The 20,967-nt window shown below is 48.7% G+C and overlaps 1 protein-coding gene across 2 annotated transcripts in view; it reads right to left on the reverse strand.

Annotated features, from left to right (window-relative positions):
* Window positions 1–20,967, reverse strand: part of fam214a (family with sequence similarity 214 member A) — a 49,804-nt gene that overhangs the window by 21,972 nt on the left and 6,865 nt on the right. The window contains exons 2-12 of one of the 2 annotated variants that reach the window (XM_042062362.1): window positions 8,007–8,191; window positions 7,491–7,693; window positions 6,964–7,089; window positions 5,094–6,855; window positions 4,781–4,909; window positions 3,214–3,302; window positions 2,691–2,790; window positions 2,334–2,492; window positions 2,028–2,096; window positions 1,482–1,681; window positions 371–1,393 (exon numbers count right to left, since the gene is read on the reverse strand). In XM_042062362.1, the coding sequence (XP_041918296.1) occupies window positions 1,240–1,393; window positions 1,482–1,681; window positions 2,028–2,096; window positions 2,334–2,492; window positions 2,691–2,790; window positions 3,214–3,302; window positions 4,781–4,909; window positions 5,094–6,855; window positions 6,964–7,089; window positions 7,491–7,693; window positions 8,007–8,191 (3,176 nt within the window). In that variant the 3' untranslated portion in view covers window positions 371–1,239. Of the gene's footprint in view, window positions 1–370; window positions 1,394–1,454; window positions 1,682–2,027; window positions 2,097–2,333; window positions 2,493–2,690; window positions 2,791–3,213; window positions 3,303–4,780; window positions 4,910–5,093; window positions 6,856–6,963; window positions 7,090–7,490; window positions 7,694–8,006; window positions 8,192–20,967 lie in introns of those variants that run through there. The other variant, XM_042062363.1, reaches the window with a different exon arrangement.

The raw sequence follows: 20,967 nt of genomic DNA on the forward strand, positions 1-20,967 counted from the left end.
CGTACATAGTGGAAATATAATGTAGGGCATATTCATTGTTTCCTAGTACTTTTTAAATACTCCACCTCAACATTTGCTGTGCAATGCCAACATCAAAATGTTATTGAAGTGGCATATCTATTATTGACAAGACTTAACCCAATCTCTGGCTATCTTCTTGATGCAGGCTCTCATAATTTTGGAACTGTTTCACAATCCAGTTTATGAAGGATGTTCCAAAAGTGTTTGAAGGGATGGGGCATAGGCTGGAACAGACGTTTGCTTTTATTCATACAACTATATGTTTAAGCTAACTATGCACAGGATTTAGTCAATCTAACCTGTGTTAAGTGTCACAAGAGTATACAAAACATACAAACACACTTGAAGATTGCTTTAAAGATATAATATATATTTATTTCAGATCTGAATATTAAAGTCAAAAATACATATTATGATTGAAACATATTTGCACTACATCATAATGCTTAGCATGACGGCCATCACATGTGCAGTAAATGAAATATTAATTTAAATATTAAATAACTGACAAAGTAAATATGTAAACACTAAACTAGTAAGATAATTTGTATTTTATTTTCTTCTATTGCAACACTTCCGATAAAGTGGTTCTGTAACAGTACAAAAAATAGGTATTAGAATATTACTAATTTCAATTTCCAGTTCTCATGGAAATAACACAGTGCTCTTTCAAATGTTATTCTGTAGTTTTCTGCCGTGATTGCTTGTTCTCTTGGAAAACTGGTCCATGGTCTTACAGCTGTAATGGCTCCTTACTCATACCAAATACTTGGGAAAAAATAAAAGATCTACATCTGAAATAACGGATTACTCCCACTGGCCAGTTGATTCTGAAGGACTGAGCACTGAGCAACAGCTTGTATGTGAGGACATGGGGAGCCCTAAATGTCATTCTCTGTGCAAAAACATTATTGAGAAGAAGCAAATGATGATTCAACTGATGCAAAGCATTCAGTCAGGTCAAAAGTCATCTTCTGCACATTAGGTTGCACAGTTCTGCATTGATTGCCACTAACACTCAGAAATATGTATGCACACCACCACAGATGTCACTCTGTGATGAGGATGTTCACTGATTTGATTCTAAGGCAAACATCAATGTGAATCTGCTTAAGAACATAACAGTTGACCAAAAGACTAAAGGCTCGATGTCAGCCAAAAAATCCATGCCCTGGAGGGTGTGATATTGTTAAGGCCCCAGTGCAAGACTGAAGGTCGTTAGCATCTGGGAGAGAAGCGGGGGTCGGCAGGTGACTCAGTGAAGGATTTGAGCTCATAGGCAGCACCACTGTCCACTTCCATGGATTTGCGTGAGAACAGGAGCCGGATGTCTCGGTGGAGGTAGATCTTCCCAGATTTAGAACTCTGGAACCTGAGCAGATTGAACACAAAACTTTTAAGGGTTTTTTAGGTGGAAACGAAAACCTGTTGACACGTGTGTGTCAGAAAGATAATCTTACCTCAGGTGTATGAGGTAGCGCAGGGTCCGTCCCTGGCTAAGGGGAAGGGATTTCTTGTTGACATGGCCATTGGATTCCCGTTTGACGGGGACGGAGAAGGTCCTCTGCCTGAGGAATGTCTGATGGCCGGCTGGCATCTCTCTCAAGTCATACATCACCACAAACATCTTAACCACAGTCTTGTTTGGGTTAAATAAGGTCTACAAACACAGGAAATATACAAGTGTAAAGATTAGAGAAAATGGGCAACAAGTACATTATTGATACATAGTAAACCCTAACCAAAGGTTAAGATAGTATTTATTTCATCATATACCGTACCCTTTCACTAGAGGGCATTCTTTCTTTCTGTCTATTACTTTACAAGGCGAGAAGGCCCTTTGTGTGCTTTGTTCTCAAACGTATGTGAGTATTTATGATGCAACACCATCTAAAGACACCATTTAGCCCTCACATCATAGAATTACTAGATTAGTCCTTAAAATGAAGAAACAAAATATCAGTTACCGTTCCAAAACACACCCATGAACATATTAACAGCCTTACCACTTGAATGGTTCCTGATGGAGGCACTCGATAGCCCCTTTTTCCTAGGGACTCCAGGTTTATAACACCCTAAGAGAACAAAAAATCATAGTAATTCATAAAATACGTATAAAATACAAAGTAGCAGCACCTTCTAGTCAAATGGTATGCCATGGATGTCAATGTTCTACATAAAACTGTGGCACCATCTCAGTTGAAATGCTAAGACACAAATTAAATGCTTAGACACATACAGTTGCCGCTCTCCATACAGGTAGAAAGTGCATTGTCGTTCACCACCGTGTAAGAAAAGACACATTCACTCACCATATAGGGAGAAGGTGCATTGTCGTCAGAGACGCTGTAGAAAGACACGTCCACGGGAAAGGTCATGTGGCTGGGGCAGAAGGTTCCACTGGCGCCCACCTCAGCTGTGAAACCCTCTATCGTTCCCAGAGGCTCTAGCCGATAGTTCAATACACACTCCTGTGGCCAAACAGGGGACAAGCACATGTAACACACACACACACACACACGTTTGTTCTCCATATTTTATCACATTACCCCTGAAAAGCAGTGAAGGGGTGCTTGAAATAATCATGAATTAAGTATAATTAACATGTACATTGCCAATGAGCATATAGTAGAATGCAGCTAGTTATATGCATGTTATTGGCTTCCTACCTCAAAGTTCCCCAGAAGGCTGAGGCTTGCAGGTGGGGCACTAGCACTAAGCAGCTGCTGTAGATGCTCACACTCATCGCCTTCTCTCTTCAAGCAGGCTCTGTGCACACACACACACACACACACACACACACACACACACACACACAGTCAGAACCATAAGGCCAGGATCACACACATATACACATACAATTCAGAAAGTCAGACATACTTGTGCAAAAACATTGCATAAAATGCCCACATGCAATTTATATACCTATGCACATATAGAAACTGGCATCAGCACGCATTCAAACAAATACATGTTGACATACACAACTTAAAATTATATTTACTGAATTATCCAAACACTGCATCAAACAGCTAGCCACCTAGCCAACCAGCCATTTTGAATAGCCAGAATCAGGGCATTATGTAAGCTTTGCAATGCTTACTGTAGATGGCAGTGTGCTGAGCGAGGACACACAACACTACTCCGGCTGAATGCAATGAACACACTGAATGGTAGTTCTGTTAGGGTTACCTTTTGCTAGTTGCCCATGGTTGCGTTTTGCAGCGGATCAATGATGTGTCTAAATCGAAATATCCAGTCTGGCTTTTCCTTTGAGGAACCTGTAGACAATAGATGAAATGTTGGTAGTTGTAATCGATACATTTTATTACACTTGCTAAAATGGTTTTCAGGTGTACTTTTGAATTTCAGTCCCAGTTTCGGTCCATTTCTGAGTTCTATTATGAAACTAAATGTTGCATGAAAGTGAAAAACACCCAAAGGTGCAGACAGGAAGTTGATAGAAATTTCCTCAGCATTTTATCTAGAGGCAGCTAAACCACAACTGTCATCTATGTAATTGCTAGACTTAGTAGACTAGTGCAGAGCTGATTGTGTACATAACACATCATTTGATGATGGTTTCGATGTGGGAAAACATAATTCTGCACTCCAGTAATCAGATTTCCTGTCCACAAAAATAGACCTAAAGAAGATTATACATGAGGAAAATAAATGTGAATGAGAAAATAAAATCTTTATTCTTCATTCTTCTTTATTCTATTTCTGACAGACACAATTATATGACATGATATAATGAGCTGTTATCATTGTCCATTTCTTAATATGGCAACCAAGAGAATGATATTGAAATGATGATCAGGCCTACTGAAAAGAAAATCAAGCTGTTTTTTGCTCATAAGAACAGCAGTGTCTGTTTAAAGTATTTGAACAGTTCCAAGCAGAGAGGAGCTCGATCTGAGGCAGCTGAGGAGGAAGTCACCCACCCTTTAGAGAACTCAGACACATCACTCATATGGCAGCAATAAAAACAGAATTAGCCCTCATATATCATATCCTGCAGAGAACTTGAGTTTTGGGGAGTTTTTGTTCCCTCACAGCTTAAACAAGCCCAAGTAATGAGACAGAGCAGATTGTGTGAGGCTTATGAGTTGAGCTCTAAGCTCTGAAGAAGGCTACAAAAGAACAAAGAAAACCACAACTTCAGCTAAACAAAAGCACGGCCCTGCTGGGCCTTGAGAACTTCTCACGCGCAAGAACTCAAGCATATGCCCCCCCCAAAAAAGCAGGAAATAGGAGCTTTTCTTGAGGGACGCCACTGGCCCAGACAGGAAGTTAGTCACAGCCTCCAGCGAGATGAGGCAAGCACGAGTCACGTGCCTGAATCAAGCATCAAAACAGGAACTAAATACACACACACACACACACACACACACACACACACACACACACACACACACACACATCTAATGACTCATTCACACACTTTTATACACACCACTGCCCTACTGAACTGGACTAAATAATGAAGTTTCCTGGTTGCCATGTGGCCTCTTTATCATTAATCAGTAGGAAACTCGTGCAAGGCCACAGCAGCATGTGTGAACGCTTTTCATCCTTCAGAATTGAGTCCACGGACAAAGGCATTTGTACCATCGATAATCAACTCTCAAAACCCAGTGGAGACCATTCTCACATGACCTAAAACTCCAAATAAATGATGGGTGGCCTTCTGAGACTGGCTATTGAACTGAGAAAGTTCAGCACAGCCTGTGGTCTGCTGCCAGACTGAACTTACTGGGCTGGATAGCAGAGGCAGGCCTGTGCAGGGGTGGAACGCTTTGGTGGCGGTCCCATCAATAGAGTGGCGATTCTGCTTCTTCCAGTTATTGCATGGCTTCAAGGGGGATGCTGGAGGGTTGGCTCTCTATGAAAAGCAAATGTGTGAAGTCAGACTAAACAGTGATGTGTGTTAATAGCACCACTGCACAAGCATTCAGACTCTTCTAAAAAACAACAGTCATATAACAATCAGTTATATATTCATGTCATGAAATACTAAATCAGTACACTGCGTTTGGCCATGAGATAGAAAAGCAAGAATGGCTTACCAGAGGACTCCTGGCACCCCCATTGAGGATCCTGTCAGAAGGGGGACTTCGGTCAGGGCTGCGGGCTGAGTGGGTAAGGCTAGTGGCTGTGCAGACTGTGGAGTTTGAAGGGTCCTGATTTTCATCGTGGAGCGGGTCGCTTTTCCCACTGACGGGCGGAGACTCTGTGCCTTTAGGCGGGGTGGTGTCTCTGTCAGTGGTGCTACGGACGTCCTTCTGGGTGGTGTCCCAGCTGGGGGGTCTGTAGGTGCCGTCTCTGGCCGTGGGGCTGTAGGCGGACTCTCTGAGGGGGTGGGCATGGGGGGCATCTGTGTAGGCTGGGCTCTGGGTGTCCCTGAGGGCAAGGCTGTGGATGAGGTCCATCTTGGGGGTGTCAGTGAAGGCAGGGCTGAGGGGAGAGTCTCTCTGGCTGGGCCTTTGGGTGATGTCCCTGAGCACGGGGCTCTGGGGCCGCACTGGGCCCGCGGGTCGGAGGCCGTTCTCTCTCAGAGGACTCTGACTCCGTGCCTCCTTTTTGGCATTTTGTAAACGGTCAGATGCGGGCGGCTCGGGCCAGCCCGGTGTCGTTTCAAGTTTCGGACAGGCCGCGCTCGGGGGTCTGCGGGAACAGTCGTGCTCTCTGGCCCCGTTGGGGGCGGGCGCTGGCGCAGGCGGGCCGCAGTAGCCGTTGCTTGGTTCCGGCTGGCCCTTGAGCAGCGCCCCCTGGCGGCAGAGCTTGTAGGTGCAGTGCAGGAGTTGATGGGACTGCTGCAGGCGCTCCTGGATGAGCCGCGAGATGTCCTGCACAGCCTCGCTCAGCGTCGGCCCGTCCGCTGGCTCCGACAGCAGAAGCCGGCGGCAGGAGGCCGGCTTGGAGGCGGGGTTCTGGGGCTTGGGTTCCAATCGGCTGCGGCTCCGCGGGCTGACAGGCGTGTCGAAGATGGAGGGCCGGCTGCGCTCCTCGGCAGCGCTCTGCTGGGAGGGTGGAGGCGGCTGTGGGGGGGCCTGGGCCAGGTAGCAGGGCGGCTCTTTGGTCTTCTTGAACAGGGTCTCCTGCTCGGGCGCATGGCTCCACATGGACTTGGGCACCTGCGGCGTGGAGGTGCTGAACAGGCCGTCGGGGAGGTGCGGAGCTGTAGGGTCGCAGAAGTTCAGGCGCTGGGCGATGCGAGCAATGACCTCCTGCCTCTCCTGCAGCAGGGAGCCAATCAGAGGGTTGGTCTCTCCGGACAGCGGCCGAGGACTGGGGCCGGGGGTCACCAGAGGGTCGGCCAGCGAGAGGGACTTGAAGGCTCGGACGGGGGACTCCCTGCCAGGAGCCTTGGGGCTCTCGGTCCCGTTGGCACAGGGGCTGTAGCAGTCCAAGGGCCTGGTGTCTGGGGAGCTGCTCAGCTTGGAGTAGAACCACTTGACGGCTTTGTTGGGGGGCACGGCCTCGGGCAGAGGGCATTTGCGAGAGTTCAGGGGGCTTTGAGGCAGGGCGGGGCGGAGGGGGCGCTGGAAGAGGGGCGAGCCCGGCAGGCGAGGGTGAAGGTGCGGGCCCAGAGCCTCGCCCAGCTCACCGCCACGGACAAGCCCCTCCGTAGGGTCCAGCCCTCTCTTCGTAAAGAGCGGGAGGCCCGAGTGGATGCTACACTTGAGGACTGGGTAGTTGGGCTGGCGGGGCAGGGACTGCACTCGTACTTTGAGCGCCACACTGTGGGACACGTTGGGGACGGGGAAGGCGTGCTCTGACGGGGTTTCGGAGAAGTTCCACACCAATTCCTCATCTGCTGCACTTATTCTGGTACACAAAACCAAGAAAGCACAGGTCAGAAACGTCCATTCCTACTGCACCTACAGTAGATTACACCCACGTACACACACATACTGTCTTTCCAGTCACACTGACCTGTAGAGGATGTTCCTGGGGACGATTCCATGGGAGGCGCTCAGCCAGGCGCTCAGCTGGGAGAAAAACACGTAGGAGCGAACGGCCAGCAGGAGAGTCTTCTCCTCGATGAAGCGGTCGCCGCTCCTGCGAGTCAAACAGTCACACATGCTGCATTATGCACAAAGCAAGCGCCCGCAGATGGGCAAAAGCCTCAGGGGACGAGGGAAATTAAACACTTTCAGTCCATCTCCTCTCACAACAGCATAATTGAAGAGAGCCTGAGTATTGTGGTCTCTTTTACAGTAACCAAATGATTACAGCTATTAAAAGCTGCTAAAATACTAAGGGTGACCAGGCTCCTTTGAAACTCCTAATTAGGCCTTTCTCTTAAAAAAACCCATCTGTGCTGCTCAAGACTAAATTTATTTGAGGTGTGGTTTTTATAGCTCATGTCACTAAGAACACCAGACAAAGGGTCTACAAGTGTAGCATTACAATCTCTCAGCAGTGGAGACCAGACGAGGAGAGGAGGAGAGGCGACATACTGCCTGGGCACGGGCTGCAGAGTCCATCTCTCCAGCAACAGGGCGTCCTGCTTGATGGCTGGATCGTTGAGGTCCGTGCCATCGGTGGCGAGGCCCTCGTCGCTGTAGCAACAGTCTGGCAGCAGCATGACCTCGATCATGATGGGAATGTTGTTCCTCCACAGGAGCACCACCTCTGAGCGTGTCTTCCTGGCCTGACGACACTGAGGGCAGAGAGGAGGCAAAACACAAAGGTCAACACAAGGTCACTCATACAAACAGTTGTGAGGGACACTTTTAGGGAGAGGGTCAGCTTTTGGGCTGAGGGTGCACAGCCAACTCCATGAGATGGCATCAAAAACTGAATAAAAAAATACAGCTCAAAAAGTCTTTTTCAAAAGTTTATGCTTTTGAGCTTTACCTTAAGAAAGGTCAGGGATCACAACAGATGACAATTGTCCAGCATGCTTACATAATAAACAGAGTGAAACACTGCTCTGTTCCCTGTTCTTTGCTGAGGTGGGGGTCGGGTCCTACCTGTGGCAGCTTGTCATTGCATTCATGCTTGGTTGTGACGGGCTGAGCGGACTGTGCTGGGGGGCAGTGGAGGCCCTCTGTGCGACCCTTCACAGAACATTCCGGCGTGCGGCCCTCTGTGATGAGCAGGGTCAGGAACACCAGGAACTCCTCCGCATCATGCTCAAAGAACTCCTCTCCAGCATCTGGGATACCAAGGGGAAGAGACAGAGAGGACCAGGGGAGAGAGGGAGAGGGAGAGAGAGAAAGAGGGTGGGGGAGAGAACCCAGATGGATGTGGTTAGTGGACATTCCGGAGCGTTACACAACGACCCGACGAGTCCTGAGCTGCAGTGGACCGCCGCTGCCTGGACTGCACGTGGACCTCAAAGCCCTCTCAGCAATATGAGTTAAGCTGATGGACAAGCCACACGTTGAAACCCGGAGGGATAGAAACCTCACAATCTGCCTGAATCCAGATCAGCCAACCAAACAGATGCTCACAGAATTGGCATGATTTCTCTACTCAGCTTTTAACAGGGAGAGGTCCTGAGGGGAAAAGAGAGGAGGGGGATCAAAAATCTAAATACAGAGAGTGTGTGTGTGTGTGTGTGTGTGTGTGTGTGTGTGTGTGTGTGTGGGAGAGAGAGAGACCCAGCTGACCGCAAGCTTATCCCACATTTAGAAATCCTCACACGTCCTCTGCAGACTCCAGGGCCATAATTACAGCATTGTTCACAGGCAGACATATCTTAACTGCCGTTCCTCTGCAGTGTCTGTCTGCCTCTGCTCACCACTGTTTCCACAACACCCAGCAGCCTGCCTGCCTCTCCTTCTCTCTCTCTCTCTAGCTGGCCTCAGAGCAGTCAAAGCTGCTTATCTATCCAAAACAAACAGCCCACTACGTTAGCATCTCTCTCTGGCACACACGCAAGGCCACCTCATAGAATAATTCACATCATCAGTCACATAAACATACGGCATCACCAAATCGACTCCTGCCGATGCTGTCAATAGGTGTTGAGTAAACACAAAGATGTGTCAATCACACTTCATTGAAGAAGGCTTGCAGGTAGACGTAATGCACTGACTGTAGACTAAACCTTGGAGGAAAAAGCAGAAAAAAGCGTCTAAACTCTCTTAACATGCCAAAGCTATGCCTGATATCAACATACTCGCAGGAACATGCTTGGAATGCACCACAGGCGTAAACTGTTTATGCAGATCTCTTAAGGTAGTGCAGCTAACACCATCTGAAACCTAAGCATTGTAATTAAGACCTTCTCTCCCCAACCCCTCGGGCCACCCTTGTCCAGCGATTCCGTGCCACCCGATACGCCCCACAAGAAGGGTCACGGCTGGCCTCTCGGGGGCATCAGCATGAGTGTGGGCTCTCTGAGGACGCTGAACACACTGCCCCTTATCTAGTTTGGGTCATGGTTGCAGGACTTCATCAGAGCACTGAGGCTCCAACAGGACCACTAGCAGCACAGCTGCCCCAGACAAGTGATAAGAGTGAAGAAAACTAACTGTTTAACCTTCTGTCAATCCCCATCGCTGCGGAGCGGCAATGAGTGCTTCAGAGCTTGGGATGGGGCACAGCTGTGATAAAGCCACTGGTGACGGCACCTGCCTGTCAGCTTCAGAGTGCTGCATTGTTTAGGAGATTAGCACCTGAAATTACATCCCTGTAAGGCTCACCTGTTTTAGTTTCAGGCCACCGCAAACAAACTTAGACTGCATTCTCCAGTCTCCAGTCCTCTTGGATAAACATCCTTAAGTTCATTTGTGCACAGGAAACACCTATTCCGTTCCCAGTTTTGTTATACTTAACCTCTACTTAATGCCGCCACTCTCTCCAAGTCAAACACTTTATCCAGTGGCTCAGGAGGTAGAGGAGGCATTGGGCAAGCCTGTAGTTTGGCAGTTCAAGCCCAGCTCTTCCTGACCCTGTCAAAGAGTCCTTGAGCCAGACGCTGAACCCCAAACTGCTCAGGATGAGCAGATTAGCGCTTTTTCTACTCAGAGGAGTAGAAAAGCGCTATATAAAGGCAGTCCATTTACCATTTACAGAAATCCAGCCTCGTTGACTGACATACAACACTGGGGTGAAGGTGTCAATTTCAGATGCAGATTAAAGAGCACTACCCATGGAGAGGAAAAAGCCAAACAGCTGGGTTAACAGCACAATCAACCTAAAAATTCACACACACCCACACACACAGGGGAATGAATGACTGCACTTTTCCAGTTCCACCATGCAGCTGATAATTTTAGCCTTTCCACGTCAGTCGTGCGGTTGAGTGGCCGGTTGGTGCCGGCTACCCACGTGAAGCCATCTCTAAAATAATACTGCGCCCTAATGGATGTGATGTGACGTCCCAGTGCTTGTGGCAGAACAGAGGCGGCTTTGGGTGGGGTGGCTCAAACACACAGCTATGTGTTAGGCCATTGTGAAGGCAAACAGGCTGAGAGCGAGTTGATCTGCTTCTGTGGAAGACAAACAGACGCCTCAAAGACAAACCCTCATCGGGAATACCAACACAACACAAACCATTTAGTTTGAGGTCATGTCACCACAGCTCAAAATATTTTCTTGCTTTGTGCCAAGGCTCAGGGTTCACCATTTTTAGACTGCAGTTTTTAGTCTCTCCCTGGTTGGTTTTAATACAGGGCCAGAGGGCTTGTTGGCGGGTGAGAGAGTGTGCTGCGTGTCTGTGAGCTCCTCTCGGACCGTGAGCTCCCTCTGAAAGGCTCCCACAGAGTGGGCTTCTGTAGGGCTCAAAGCAGCCCTTTATGCTCCACTGTGATACACGAGGGGGGTGGGGGGTCAGGGGCGAGTGGGGATTTGGCAGTACACGTTCAGCCCACTGAGTTGGAGACAAAAACTACAAGGGGGCCCATTTGTGCTGCCAGAGAAGGGACTGGCTCTCAACGAGACTAGCAGAGCCACCATCATACAGGACGCACCTGATAGTTTCCGTCTCACGCTGGCAGGGTGTGCTGCCCAGGGCAGTTAGTGTGCTGTGTGCTGAGCTCTGAGGCACCTTCAGAGCTGCTCTGAGTGAGGCAGTGCAGGGGAAGGGCAAGTCCGAGTGCCAAGCAGGTGAAACACACGCCCTGGCCTCCCCAGGAGCCGGAGCTGCCCAGCACCCAACCTGCAGGCTGATCCGTCAGGAAATCAGCTGCTCACTCTGCTCACGTGGAGACAGCGTAAGTGAAGAGGGGGAAGGGTTGGGGATGTTGCTTTTCTGCTTTTCCATGCCTGGCTTTGCAGTTCTGAGCAGGGCCATGTTTTGTGTTTAATGCATTATCACCGCTTTCTCACCAATTTCACTCTCGTCATCCCTGAGTAGGAGAAATAAACAGAAGCCACTGTAAACACTTTCAGCAACAACAACTACTACAACAACACTCAACACTGCTGTGTGTGCTGCTACAGCTGACATGGAGGATGTTCTTACAGTGTGCTGCCTGACTATTTTTAGCCTTGCGACTTAAAAAAACTCATTTGTGTGTGTGTGTGTGTGTGTGTGTGTGTGTGTGTGTGTTCACTGCACACTTCTCCCTGGCTGAATCCTCCGCACTGGTTCATGATCTGTGGCAGCTGATTGATGGACTGGAGCCAGAGCGGCCCGCCCACAACGCCACGGCCCCTCCTCCTTCTATGTACAGAGCATGTGTGTGCCTATGGAATAACGCATATCCATGCATGTGAGAATGTGTGAGTGTGTGCAGCTGTGAGCAGGGGGGGCGCTGTGTCCCTGTCCCAGGCAGAATCAGGCAGTCATGCACATTCTTGCAGGGAACTCCTCCCACGTGCTGAGTGCACGTGGAGCAGCGGCAGCAGTCAACACACAGAGAACATGAGGAGGAGGAGCATGCTGCCAGCTGGAGGAGGAGGAGGAGGAGGGGGAGGAGGAGCAGAACACACAACACACACACTCTAACGACATGCACACTAACGACCCATCCACAGCACAGTTCTGTGCTCTTTGTACCCTTACCCACCCCCCCCCCCCCCCCCCAACACACACACACACACACACACACAGAGACTCACAAAACACATGGTAAGCCTGAACTAAACTGGGTAAAAGGTAAAGCTTTATCAGAGGGGGGTGAGGGGCGGAAAACAGTGAGGTGCAAAGAGAGAGTGAAAAGAGGAGTGAAAAGAGGAGAGGCACACACTGCACAAACAAACATCAGCTGGGTAGAGGGGCAGAAACAAGGCACAATAGCCAGACCACTGTGAGGAGGAGGAGGAGGAGGATGGGGAGGAGGAGGAGGATGGGGGAAGGGGGAGGAGGAACACGTAAAGGGCAGCATAGGGTCCCTCTACAGCTTTGGATTGGCTGCTGGGCTGCATTCTCCTACAGCACAGCACAGCACAGCGCCACTACAGAGACAGTAGAGCGGTGGAAAGCCTTGCCCTGGAACACTGAGCATAGCAGAGAAACAGCAACAGAGTGCAGCCCGAAAGCTGACAAACATGGCATGACGTCATGGACTTCATGGTCAACTCAGTGCACCCTAAGGGCTTTCTGAATCATATGAACGGTACCTGACATCTGATGAAATCAAGTCAGATGCATCCACTCCCTTCCAACCAGAACAAAACATTCCTGTGACTAAAGGTCTTGTGTCGTTCATCTGGGCACGTGAGATTGGAGTGATAACACATCTCTGACAAACACACACACACACACACACGACCCAGTCTGTTGTCACAACGGAGTCACACCTATGACTCACCACAACACATCTAGATGCACAGTCTGTACACTAACAGAGAGAGCGGAGCGGAGAGGCTCTCCCTCGGACTCTCCGTCTCCGTCCCTCTCGCTCGCTCGCTCTGGCCGTCCTGCAGGCCCTTATGTAAGTGCCGGCTATTTGCAGTAGGCATGGCAGGTGGATAGTATTATTAGTGTCATGCCTTTGCAGGGGCCCTGGAGTGCTGCCTTTGGATCAGCTGGCTGGGGCAGCGCGAGGCCAGATCTTCAGAGCCCCACTCAAAGAGCACCGGCACAGGGTGGCCGGCTGGGGGGGGGGGGCAGCAGGTCCACTCGCCCACAGCGCTGCTGACTGGAGGCGTCAAATGAAAACAAGTCAACCCAAAACAAACAGGTGTTGACAGGAGCGGCACGAGTCAGAGGCCGAGAGGAGAGTGTCTGGTCTGGGGAACTGGTTTGGTCTGGTTTGGTCTCTCCACCCTCCCCTCATCGTGGTTGATGAGCAGCCCTCCACCTCCAAGGGAAAAAAAAGTGTTTGCCTTGTTGTGTGTGGCTGTGTGTGTGCGTGCTGGCGTGAGTGTTGGTGGGTGTGCATAACCTGCAGAACTGGCAAGGGGAAGCTGGCACTGGGTGAGAACAGAAGCTATCACAATGCCAGCTGAAATCTCAAGATCACGTGCAGTGTTGCTTACACAATACCAGCGTCAGCTTGTGGGGCTGACTGACTTAGGGAAAATATCTAATTGCAATTTCTCTGACAGATATGGCAATGAATTTAATTAGTGATATATTTTTGAAAGTGAAGCTTCAGTTCAATGTTCACCATATAATACGTTAAAATGACCTGAAATACTTGTTTTCTTACTCTTATCTTGTTGGGCAAAACCAGCACTGCTTCTTTGTTTGCAGTACATTCATTGTACTGCTACATGTGGTGCTTGTTCAGATGTTGCTCATTGTGCTGCATTGGGAGGTAGCAACTGCTTGACGACAGGTATAGCACAGCAGGCTACCTTTGCTTGCACATCACTGGTAAACCCAAAATACTCACAAATAACCTGTGAGCTACACGATTAATGCCAGCCTTGCCGATTTGCTAATTGCGATTTCAATTAAAAAATTATTAATCTTTCAGCACTGCCAGCTTGGATGTACGCTCTCCTTCCCACCAATCTCACATGTTATGTGTGCATGGAGCACGGCCTCTCTCTCCCTTTATGTCTCTCTTGAACAGATAATGTAGCTCTTGTTTGGCCAGGACCAGGGAGGACATAATGCTGTTGCTGCTTAGGGCACACGGCCATAAGATAAGCTCATTGAATAATCTGCTCTCACAGCAGACACACAATCAGACCCCATTGTTGGGGTTTCTTACACAACTAAATCCATAGATTTGCAGGGCACAGCAATCCACTCGGCGCTAAAGTGACCCATGTCACCAGAAAAACAGAGAGGGAGAGAGAGTCAGAGCAAGACCAAGAGAGGTAGAGATACCAATAGAGAGGGGGGGGGGGGGGGGGGGGGGTCCACAACGCCCTGATAAGAAATCTGCTTGGCAATCAAGCCAAAACAGGAAAAATGATCTAATTGTCCTGTTCATTTGGGATAATCTCATAGCACTTACAAGCGGGCAGCCCTGCAGTGAATAGTGGGAACGCAGGTCAGTGGCATAGCGCTTACGTACGGCTCATCTAATCTCCCAAAGAGCCTGTGCTCGTTAAAGCTTCATCGGGGGCACGGGATGCTCCATATACGGTTTCCTTCGCCGGTCAGCTCACGGACTCTGGCGGCGGGAGTGTGGCTGCCAGCGTTGCTCACACGGCAGATTCAATTACAGCCATCAACGTCAGCCGCCAGCCAACTGACTTCAATTCTCTCTCTCTCCCTCCCTCCCTCTCCAATCTCTACACTCCCAGGAGTGCAGGGCATTCGAATCCAGTTAGGCCAGATCATACGGTGCCTGTTGCCACAACACAAAGCAATGCATGGAGAGTAATTACAGCAAGCCAAGGGCCACTGGCAGTGAGAAGGCCCTCCCTGCAGAGGGCAACCATGGCTTAACCCAGGAAGGGTATTCCAAAGTCAGACCTCACACAGCCTCCATATTGAATGTGGTGAGAATGTAAAAAATAAGTGATTTCAGTAAGTGGGCCCATTAATTATGCCTAAATAAGACAGATTCCCTTTTGCTGAGTGTGTTTAGCGGCATGTAGCTCAGTGTTTTTCAACCACTGTGCCGGGGCACACTAGTGCCGTGAGAGATCATCAGGTGTGCCGCAGAAAATTACCCAAGTGTCACTCACTGGTGCAGAAAAGCAACTGTTGCATCAAAGAATTTATAACCACATGCTCTCATTGATTGTATGATTGCACTATTTGTGGTATGCAGGCATTGTACAACGGGGGCCCCATATCCAGTATTCACGGAATTATCACATATCCAGTTCATAACAACAATTAAATTAGGCTATGGTATGTTTATGGTATGATTATTTTTTCTTCACACAGGATGTTAGTGTGCTATGGGACATTTTAAGTGTCAAAAGTGTGCCGTGGCACAAAAAAGGTTGGAAAACACTGCAGTAGCTAACGGAACAGAGGAGCTGTTGACGCAGAATGCCAAGAATGAATTGTGACAGGCCCCTGGAGCAGGACACTGAGGACACGATGGGACAGGGCAGAACTGGACAGAGCTGGACAGGACAGGACAGAGAGGAGAGGTTCACATCTGTGAGCTCATGAGGCTCTTGCATCATTGGTGCCACAGATTATGTGCAACTCCTACATGGAAAAGCTGCTTACGGCCAGCACTGAGATGAATTTAAACAGTGTGTAAAGACCGCCACCCCTCCACCCACACACACCCACACACAGACATACAGCTTATCATTCACTGGCCTCATATTTATACAGACCAGGACTCTTACATGGGCACACAGCTCAAACAGATGATTGTGTGATTGCACAGGTCAAAGGTTAACCTAAGGAGCTTTCTTATTAAACCCTCTCTCAGGTGCTGTAGGCAGGACTATTGCTTCATCTGAAAGCACTGTATATATACCAGCACATCATGATTATTCAGAGCCAAGGACGGGCACTAAGCAATAAGCCAAACAGTCCCTGGCCCACTAACCTACAACTGTTGCTTGTTTCTTTTATTGACATTTGGAGTCAATATCACTTCTGTCTGTAATGCTCTGATATAAACCCATATGCATCTCCCCAAGGACCTCAACTACTGTCCCATTCTGGCCAGAGAGCCGAATTGGGCTCCATCAAAGAGAGCACCCACCCAAGGAGCTGGGGAGGAGAGGGCAGAGTCCAGCTGCGCAGGTGCAGACATGAGGTCCAAATGACCATGACTGTTGCACCCATAGACTGTTCTATATATACAGTCTATGGTTGCACCAAACACGCTCTTTGCCAGGAGAGTGGGGGAAAAGTGATTCCAAAAGCCAAGTGGAATGCTTCAGGCTGCGCTGCCTGTCAGGGGAATGTGTCAGAGGCCCTGCCCTCTGACCTCAGCTGGGCAGGACTTTCCAGGAGACACAGTCACATGAAGACAGGACTCCGGGAGGGGAGGGGAGAGGGGGCGCTGAGAGGTGAAGAGGACGATCCATCCAGAGAAAGGAGAGAAAGAGTAAGGGCCCACAGCTGAGGGCTTCACCATGGACTAAACAACACTCTCTGCCTCTCTTTCACAAACACACAAACCCCATAATACTCCCCGTTCCACCCCGACAGCCACCTCCCCCTACCCAGTTCTCCTGAAAACAACAAAATAGTGAGAAACCCGCAGAGCCTCAATCCTACAGGACAAGCGAGGCAACACGACTCCCTTCTGAGACTGTGTGGGTAAGGGTGGGGGTGCCTGCTTTGGGAGCGGCGCAGTGGAAAGGAGAGACGGGAGGAGTATTCAGCAGCAGGGCGGTGCCGCGGTGGAAAGGGCCATTACTCATTCAGCACCAAGGAACACCTTGGAAGACGGGACCGAGAGAGGAACTTGGGTCTCAATGGGCCCATTGAGGGCTTCATAAGCCCGTCACTGAAGGGTCAATTATCAGCTTGCTGTCAGTTCATCTAGCTGCTTTACTAGATTGTGATGGAAAGCTGTTTTACATTTAGGCCTACTGTTACAAAGAGAGAAAGAAAGCATAGTGTGGAGGGAAGAAGAGGGAGACTGACACACAGTCTCATTTAAAAGCAAGATGCTGTCAGAACCAACCACCTTGTCCTTCAAATTCTTTAAATACTGGACAAGAAAAAGCAAAGCAAAGCTGATTGTTTGAGCAAAACTACCCTGGTGCCCGCTTTTATTGTTACATTTGTTATTTTTAATGCTTCTAAACTGCTGTTTGGCCATGTTATGCCAAGTTTAAGATGGCTGCTTCTTATGCTCTTTCAACAGTTAGTTGGCCAAACGATTTAGACATGGACTTGCACAATATAACTAGCTTTATCAAATTCATGAAATGTGTTGAGTAGGATCTTAATAGTAAATTAAAGAAACAGTAAACATCATTCTAGAATCTTTCCAGTCAATCTAAACATTATATAATATAACAAAAAGATAAGTAAATCCTGTGCACTCCATGCTTATTTTTTTCAGGTGTACATTAATTAGCCTAACATCATTTTATAGGACCAGAAAAATATTAGCAATGGCCTCCAAGCCTCCTGCGGAACTACATCCTAGTTCAAATAAAGGCATACTGCATCTGATACTGCAAATTTAAACTATGCAGCTGATTAAAATAGGAGCCAAATAGTGCATGCCATGGGCTCAGGCACAGCTCCAGGTGTCAGGAGAGAAGAGCTCGGATTTATTATGCGAAAAAGGTGCATAATGTCTGTGCTCCCTTTGAGGAGAAAAAAAGTCCTTCAATGGTCTTACACCCGCAGCTGAATGAGCTGAATGGGAGAGCAAGCTCTCTGTGGAGCTATCCATTAATTCCTTCCCAGCCATAGTGGTGAAAGTGACTTTGGCCATTAGAACAGCTGCGGGCTGAACAGTGAGCCGTGTTGCCGTTATGCGGTTGGGGTGGAGGAGGAGGTAAAAGAAAGGCATCATTCACGGCAGAAGAGGGGGAGAGGGAAAGCACACAGGGACATAACAGGAGAGAGGGAAAGCACACAGGGACATAACAGGAGAGAGGGAAAGCACACAGGGACATAACAGGAGAGAGGGAAAGCACACAGGGACATAACAGGACAGAGGGAAAGCACACAGGGACATAACAGGGGAGAGCGCTGCCCAACGCCACCCCAGTGCCAGCGGGCTCAACGTCTGCCGCTGCACATTGACGGTGTACCCTTATAGTGCCACCTGCTCTCTTGGGCTGGCACTGGCACAGCAGCCAACGAACGCCCTCCACAGGATTAATGCGCAAAGCGCTGGCCCATCAATTGGGGTAGGCCTACGCCACAGAGGCCAGCGTGACCTACATTACCGAGCGTGGGACAAAGGAGAGCCGAGAGGCAGCTGGAGCCCTGCTCTTTTTAACGGCACACATGACGGAGCGATGCACGCAGAGACATCACCAGCCCGGCTTCCGCTACATTGGCCATCCCAGTAATAAAGGGGTGGAGAGGAGAGAAACCGGGGGGGGGGGGGGGGGGAGATAGCGATAGAGGTGAATGGCAATGCGGCTCTCGCCTCAGCACAGACAGCAAGGACAAAGAGGCACTGTAGCAGTCTGCCTGCATACCTGCTTACCCCTCCCTCTCGGTGTCCTTTCTTCTAGCTCAATATGTCATTCCCCCTCCAGTTCCCTCAGCCCTACATTTCTGCCAGAGATTGTCCGAGGCAGACCGATGACACCCGACTTATTCCGAAGTAAGATGCACACAGTAAAGATAGACATCGATAAGACTCTGTGCATTCATATAGGTACATACAGGTGGACCACATATTACCACTCATTCTCTCTCTTCAGCTGGTACCTCTAATCTTAGCTTTGTCCTGAAGTTCTAATCTTAATCAGGGCTCATCCTCTGACTCCTATGAGCTTGGCTCTTTCAGTCGGCCATTGGACAACAGGACAGATTCACTCTGTGGCCAGAGTATACACCTATAGGCTCAATTAACTGCTAAACAGGTTGAATACGAGGCCAACATAAAACCCTCTGGTCGGGGATCTGTTATCCAAAGTGGTTGATGGGAGTGGTGTGTGTGTGTGTGTGTGTGTGTGTGTGTGTTGGGGGGGGGTTACCTTGGCAACACACAAAAAATGTTAATGTGTGTGTCGGCTGTCTGGTGTGGTGACAAGAGTCATTTGTGCCCAGTGAGGCTTGGATACTCAGGTTCTGAGTTTCCATGGGAGGGCATGATGACATTGTACGGCAAAGAGTTTATTTAAAGATGAAAGCAGCTTTTCTACAGTCTTTCCACATGTTTCTGTACTTATTACTAACAGATAGGGGAAAAAAGACATATTTTAAAAGGTTAAAATAAAGTTACATCTAGGGTGTGAAGCAGTGTTTAGGACATTAAACTGAAGCTGTAAACCTACTTTTGAGTCAACTGTTTTTCATGAAAGTACAGAGTGAGTTTGCCAAGAGGCTATTTAAAAGAGACCATTAACTGCGGTAGGAGAGCTGCCTAAAAGTTTCCACCTATTTCCTCCTATCCGTGTTTCCAGGCTAATGCCATCTCATATTGTTAATGTGGCCTGGGCTGACCAGGTCATTTATGTAAAACTCCTAAAGTTTCCCTGTCTTCTGTTTCAGAGCTCTTCCTTTTTCCACTCTTCAGGAAGAGGTTGGGCAGGGGTGGGGGCAGACTCAGAACTCACATAGCAACAGGCCCTGTGATCTGATTGGGGGAGAGCCTCTTGCCACAGACCTGGGTACAGTTTCCTGTGTATGGGCCAGCAGAGGCAGAGAACATAATTCCTCCTTCTGCTCCTGTGAACTCAGCTGCTTCTCTGTACCTCTATTGTGTTTTTAAAAGGCACAGATGCCCCGCAAACCAGTGCAGTAACTCAAAAGGGGAGCAAAACAGAGAGCATTAGGGTTTTTAAAAAAACACATTCTAAAAAAAACTGAGAATGTGAGTTAGTTGTGAGAATGTAGAAAGTAGCTGAGATCCCACCGTCCCTTCTGAGAACACTTAGCTAAAGCTTTTTATCATCTACATGAAGTTCATTAACTGTTATCTTATGCAAGGCTGCTAAACAGCTTAGGGGTCCACAGAACACCGTTTACATAATTAAACTGCATTGTGGTTTGAGGGATTGCTGTCTGCCAGAGTCTGCAAAAGGTTCCTCAATAGCCACATGCACTTCCAGACCAGTCCATGAGTGACACTGAACGAATCTGATGTGAGAATGATCAAAAGAGGCTTCATCTTGCAATTTGGGATCGGTTTCCTTTCTTAAACTAACCCTGATTTCTACCAAAGGCTAACTCAGGATTTGTAATCATATGATTTGGCATGCCCTTCATAACAACTGGGGAGTGAATATTTTTAAGGAGTAGAGGAAATAATAGCCCACTTTGCCAGCAATTCAACAATGCTGCTTGAGACAGGCGGTGGACATAGGGACTTTGGAGTGAGGGAAGACAGCAACACAGACAGCCTGGATCAGTGTGGATCATGTCATTCTCTCTGCCATAACAGGATAAGAGAGGACATGGGAGCAGACTGACAGCTCAGACAAAGGCTCCATATTTCAGGGCCTGCTGAGAGGCTGTGGCTTGGGTGTGGGAACCTTGGAGGGGTGGCCACCTCTGCCCAAGCCCACTGTGGGGCTTTGGTTTCCATCCCCTTCATGATGCTCTTCACTCTTTTCACATTGTTCCACGTCTTAAGCTGCGACCTTTTCCTTGCACCATCGCCTCCCAATTATGCTAAACCCACTTTTATCAGAAACAAGTGCAGGGGATTGCATCATTCTTCCATCTACTCAGTGCGCTCTTCTGTCTCTAAGCGCGTAGTGTTTGGGCAAACATCACCTCAACTGTTCCTCACAGGAGGTCAGACAGCCTCCATAAGTGTCATAGAAACCTCTGCTTATTGACACTAAAATTTCCCCTTGACTAACAACAAAGAATGGTAAGAAGAAGAAAAAATAACTTCCTTCCCTCGTCCCCTGGGCTGGTCCAGCACTGCACTTCTCACTTCAGCAAACTGAACCCATTCACTCTCATGCCCTGGGAGATCAGCCACTGCAAATTCAATCTGTCCAGAGGGGCTGTACATTTCACTTGGCCGGCCCAAAGTCCGGCCATGCTGGAGAATCCTATTT

This window comes from Alosa sapidissima, chromosome 14, assembly GCF_018492685.1.
Source record: "Alosa sapidissima isolate fAloSap1 chromosome 14, fAloSap1.pri, whole genome shotgun sequence".
Classification (NCBI taxonomy): Eukaryota; Metazoa; Chordata; class Actinopteri; order Clupeiformes; family Clupeidae; genus Alosa; species Alosa sapidissima.